General features: G+C 34.9%; 1 protein-coding gene across 1 annotated transcript; it reads left to right on the forward strand.

The window, feature by feature from the left end:
* The first annotated feature begins 1,877 nt into the window (after nt 1–1,877).
* On the forward strand, nt 1,878–3,196 carry LOC107768264 (protein SENESCENCE-ASSOCIATED GENE 21, mitochondrial). The gene is made up of 2 exons (XM_016587378.2): nt 1,878–2,097; nt 2,696–3,196. The coding sequence occupies exons 1-2, from the start codon at nt 2,024–2,026 to the stop codon at nt 2,916–2,918; spliced, it is 297 nt and encodes a 98-aa protein (XP_016442864.1). The 5' UTR covers nt 1,878–2,023; the 3' UTR covers nt 2,919–3,196.
* The last annotated feature ends 2,804 nt before the right edge of the window (nt 3,197–6,000 follow it).

A 6,000-nucleotide genomic window follows, 5' to 3' on the forward strand; every position in this document is an offset into this window, starting at 1 on the left:
ATGTATCATATTTGTATCAATTATGTATCATATGTATATCCATGTATACCTGTGTGCGCGATACATGCGTGATACATGTGTCGCAGAAGACTTTTTTGAACTCGATTTAATTATGAATTTTGATCAAAACCAGTCCAAATCACCTCCAATCTTCCTCAAATTTTGTATATTGACTTATCCATATATTTTCAATAAATTCAACTATACCCATTGAAAAAGTTCCTTTTTTGTTTAGATTTTTGGAATTTGTATAGATTTTTGTATTTCATCACCTTATTTGCTACCCCGTTCATGAAATTTCCTTTCCGTCTTGTATTTAGTATTGCTAATCACGCTTAAAAATATGGAAGATAATTTTGCATGTGATTCTTTGATAGAAAGAACCCTATTATTTGGTTTTTCAGTTGGCTAGTTTTAATAAATCTATGACTAATGGCTAGAGATTAGTAAGTTGAGATTTATTTGGGACATTTGTGTAAGTTTCCCTTTATATTTTATACTAATAGCCTATTTTTATGTAGCTTTAATTATATAAAATAATTCTAAAAAATTAAATTTGGAGTTGAGATCAAAATTTAAAAAGTTTGGACATCTTACTCCTAATTTCATCGGGAGTACTACTCCTTTTCTTTTTGAAACAAAACAAAAAAATTAATTAAACAAGGCAAAAAGAGAAGATCACGAGACAACTTCAAGAATCTGTAAAATTAAGGAAAAGTCCCCGCGTCAACTGGTCAGCTTTTATAGGACCTCTGACGCGTGGTTGCAGATTCACGTGTCCACTTATGCTGATTGATTCAACTGCAATGCAAAGTCCTTCACTCAATCTCTTGCGCCGTCTCCAAGCCTTAGATTTTTTTCTGACTACATATTTATTTTTAGAAATATTTTTAATCGCTTCTAAAATAACATGATAATATATATATATATATATATATATATATATATATATATATATATATATTATTTTGACTAGCAAATACAATTAATTTCATCCGATTGATCAATTTTATATTTTGCCCCTTTTTTTCTCTTTCCAATATTTTTGTAATTTGTAGTTAATTTTTGGATTTAAATGTAATCTCATGTTTGAATTTGTTCATATAACTAAGTAAAAGTTGTTGAAGATATAATTAAGTAAAGAAAAATATACTCTCTCTGATAGTTCAAGCTTTTAAATGAGATGGTTGTACACTTTATTATAATATCAGAGTAGGTAAAAGTCTTGCATTAGAGTCTCACCATTATTCAATATAAAAAAGAATTTTTACGTGCTTAACTCATAAATTAGTATCAAGCCCGCACTTGAGGGCGCGTATTAAAGATATATTAAATAAATAAAAATAAAAATATACTTTTTGTAACAATTTAAACTTTTAGATTAGATGGTCACGCAATATTTTATTAAAATATAATTAGACTCATATCTTAAAGTTTAATTTAAACAAAAGAAAGATATCGAACATAACTGATTCTAGTTAACATGATACACAGACATGATTAATTGATTCTTGGATTGAAAGAAAATGTAATTTCAGATGTTTACTTTTTAGTATATTTAAAAAAACATTTTAATTTTTACCCGATAAGACGTAAACTTCCTGTACACTTATCGTCGAGCAAATAAAGGATCTATATTGAATTTGAGGTGACTTTTATAATTAGGAGTATTATTGTTGTGGCCTTAATTGTCTCCCGCTGATATTTATTATACGTGAAATTGGCTCTTAGTGGCATCGACCAGGTGTCATTCAATGAGAGGACCTTTGCGTCTGAATAGAGGCCGACCTATCACGTGGACCCACTTATACACCCCCCCCCCCCAAGTGGGTGCTCTGTTTTCCTTCGTCTCAGTCCTCCTCCTCCATGTCTATATATACATCTCACTTCCCCTTCCTATGTATCTGCTCCCAACTATTGTAGTTGAAGCGAAGTGTTTCAGTTCGCCGCCGTGGAAGTTTTATAAATAAATAGCTTCCGCCGCAGCGTTCCCTTGAAATTCTTTCGCTTCAACTCAAGCAAAATGGCTCGCTCTTTCTCTAACTCCAAACTCATCTCTGCTTTCGTCGTTGATACTGTGTCTTCCTTTGTTAGCAGGTAAATATAACCATACTTTTCCAACTTTTGTTGGGAAACATCTAACATCTCCCCCTTTCTTCAAAAAGAAACTCAAATTAGTCGACGTCGTTGAATTTTCTTTAACTATATATTACTCTAGTCAGGTTTATTTATGTCTATACACTGTATATTTCACTCCGTTCGGGTTTAACTTTGTTTTCTGTTTATGTTGAGTTTGTGTAACCGATTATAAGGGTCGGATAATAAAAGAAAGTTTAAAATAAGTATGATGATGCAAAGAGCAAGAGTTTAAGTTAAGATGACACATTTTGGTTATTAAGAGTTTGGTCAATATGTGAAGTTTGACCAATACTTTAAAATGCAGTCATATTGATAGTAGTTTTTGAATATCTAAATTATAATTTTAAAATATTGAGTTAGAACTAATCAGATCTAGATTGACGAAATATGTCATTTAAATTGAAATAGAAACAGATGATCGATGGAGTAGTTAACATCAAGGAAAACATGGGAGATAAGCTGTGTGATTTCTGATTAAATTAGTGATTTTGTTGATGGGACTTTCTGAGTTAAAATGTTGACTACTAATGTGTACATATGAATGAATGTTGTGCAGGCGTGGGTATGCGGCTGCATCATCAGCTAGTGTGCCAGGTGGAGTGAGAGGATCAGGGGTTAATATTATGATGAAGAAAGGTGGGGAAGAATCAAGCAAGAAGACAACATCATGGGTGCCAGACCCAGTAACTGGTTACTACAGGCCAGAGAGTCATGCTAAAGAGATTGACGCTGCTGAGCTCCGCCAGATGCTCTTGAACCACAAACCTAGACAGCACTGAATCCATGGTATGGATCAAATCATCAAATACTCTGTCTTGAATCTGGGGTTTTGGTTACCATACCACGTCCCATAGCGCATCGGATCTAACCATATGATCGAACCCAACAAGAGCGAGAGATATTACTATGACTTACTGCGTTTGTTAGAAAATATGGAGCGTCCTAGCTCGTCAATGCTTCCTGTCGTTATAGCTGAATTAATGTTTTATTCCTGTCAGGCATCTGTGTGTTCTTGTTTATCTATGGGTGACCTTCTAATAAAGTTAAATTTGTGGTATCTTTTGGTTCCTGTGCTGTCTAATTTGTGGTATATTATATTTCTGATTCCGACTACTTTCCACCCTCTCGTCCTAATTCCCTTTTCATGTCTTTCCTTATTCTCCATGCCCAGCCAGGGAAATCAGTTGCTAGAAGGAAAGAATAACGAAAAGAAAAAGGAAAAAATATATGAAGATTGAATATAAACGAATGTAATAATATTTTTTTTTGTGTTAGAGCTGGTAACTGGTAAATGCATCGAAAAAAGAAAAAAGAAAAAGATCAAGCATAACGTGAGCATTCGTCTAAACTTCAATGTTTGGCTACTACTATTCTAATTCCACTTATTTTATTTTATGGTGGATGGCTGCATCTTCAACTTCAGAAAATGGCGGTGATGTTTTATATTATTGTATACCTATTAATCTAATTAAGGCTGTGACAATGGAATTGGAGCACTTTTATGAAAAGCAAACGGCTGGAATGTTACCGTTGCTTAAAGGTGAAGGCTGTAGGGAACAAGGAAATATCCTTTTTGTTATGTTGGTCCAATTATATGTCAACCACAAGGACTGCAACTCTGTTGAAATTGGTCCTCATTTGGTTCCAGAAAGAATTAGTAAAGAATGATGAAAAGCATTTCTTGTGGAGAGAACTGCACGAGCGTATTTGGACGAGCAATAAGTGAAAAGGAAGAGGAATTAAGTGGGTCATACTGGATCCGGTATTTTGGCTAACACCAGACTTGTAAGCTTAAAACAGAAGGATCTAAACTGAGGCAAAATTCAAACGGTTGAGGATTATTTCATTTTTGGCTGGTTGAACATATTCTACTAACTAATAAGAGGGACTTAGCACACACCTGGACGACATGCCTGCCTTGCACTTCGATGGTAATATTTTCTTTTTGTTTAATATTTTTTTTGGGCTTCATTTGGATTATATCGACCAGTTTGGGAAATTTTTTACTTTGCCTTCTGTTTCTCACTCTTCTTGTTCTTATCGGTACCGGGCAGATGATGGGACTGCCACTCTTTTTGCTTCCATATAGTAACAAAATTGAGACATCTTAAATTGAGGATGCCCTGCTAAAGATATGTAGATACAGGATTGGAAGTTATAACAAATACTCCTATGTCGGAAAGGTATTTAACTTTCATATTATGTACATTGTTAGTCATCTTTACCTATTGTAGTAGTTAACGGTTAACCTGTTGATAAGGGATGAAAAATAGATATTTTGAGTGTGTTTGTGTATTATTTCGCGTCTGTATAGGCCAAAATCTGCCCTAAGAAAATTTAGCATAAAGTGGCATTAAGTAAAAAGATGCAGTCGAGGTCGACCAGGAAATAGTGGGATTCGTGGTCGGGCAGTCAACAATGATCGAGGTCGAGCACCAAGAATATTACACTTGTACTATTAGGGTTGATTAGGGATATATCTCATATAAATAGAAAGAGAAACAATAATGTAGGGAATGTAATTTTCATTGGATAAGAACACTTTTTGAGGAGAAGATTTTCTCTCTAACAAAAATACAAACTCTACCTTTTCATCAACAATGATCGAGGTCGAGCACCAAGGACATAACACTTGTACTATTAGGGTTGATTAGAGATATATCTCATATAAATAGAAAGAGAAACAATAGTGTAGGGCATGTAGTTTTTCATTGGATAAGAACACTTTTTGAGGAGAAGATTTTCTCTCTAACAAAAATACAAACTCTACCTTTTCATCAAGATTCTATTATTCCATACTTTTCCATCAGATCCGAGAATAGTTCAAATATTCTAGGATTTGCCTGCCTTTCATCATTACCAGAAGGAAGAATCATCCACCTCATTCATTATTGGGTGAATCATTCCCCTTATTTATATAAATACCATTTATTACTATTTATTGCTTGATATTCCTCCATTATTACTTACATCCTTTGGAATATTAAATGTGCACTACTTTCAGTTCCTCATTAACGTCATCTCATATTACTTGTGTTGTCAAGTTCTAAATCTAGAGATATTATCACTAATTAGGTTTAACCCTTCGTTACATTAAACTTAATAGTTTAACCGAAAGTATATATTATTTTTTGGTCAAACAATTTGGCACCGTCTGTGTGGATTTTCTAGTTAAATTTTTAGTTTCTTCTAGATCTACAATTAGTACAGATTTCTAACCAAAAAAAAAAACAAGAACAAAATTCCTTTTCCATGTACGCACAGATCTGACATGGCAAGTAACAGAGAAGAAAGAATGAGGATAACGGGCGACCTCACAACCAATCTCTTGAACACCATCAATGAGGTTTGTGAGACAGAAGGTGAGGATATAACGCCTAATGCCTCTCCCAGGCGAGGCGGCTCACCTCTCCCTTACGACAACATCGCAACGTCTCGAGGTAAAGAGCTTCCACGTCTATGACGGAAGAGACGCCACCAGCAGTAAAAAATCTCCTTGAAGCTTGGCTAATTGATACGCTAACCAGCATCCCCCACAAGCCCACTCAGGATACGGTCATAGAAAACGCAAGGACTTGTGTTACACCAACAATGGTCGAGAAGCATGGCCCTTTCCCCCAACAATAATAGGTAATACTCACAACACTGTTAATAGTGCAGGTGATGACACCCTCACAACCATTGTAAAAGAAAATAGAGGAAATGGAGAACGAGAACAGGGTGCTTCGGGACCAAATGAGAGAACACCAAGAAAAGTTGACAAAATATCGGGTGCCCCAAAGCTCTTGCCAAAGAGAGATGGTGGTCGGTTTGTCGAGCAACCATACAATGATGAAGCCGCCCCGCATGCCATACCAAAGA

The sequence above is a fragment of the Nicotiana tabacum genome, chromosome 8 (assembly GCF_000715075.1).
Source record: "Nicotiana tabacum cultivar K326 chromosome 8, ASM71507v2, whole genome shotgun sequence".
NCBI classification, from domain to species: Eukaryota; Viridiplantae; Streptophyta; class Magnoliopsida; order Solanales; family Solanaceae; genus Nicotiana; species Nicotiana tabacum.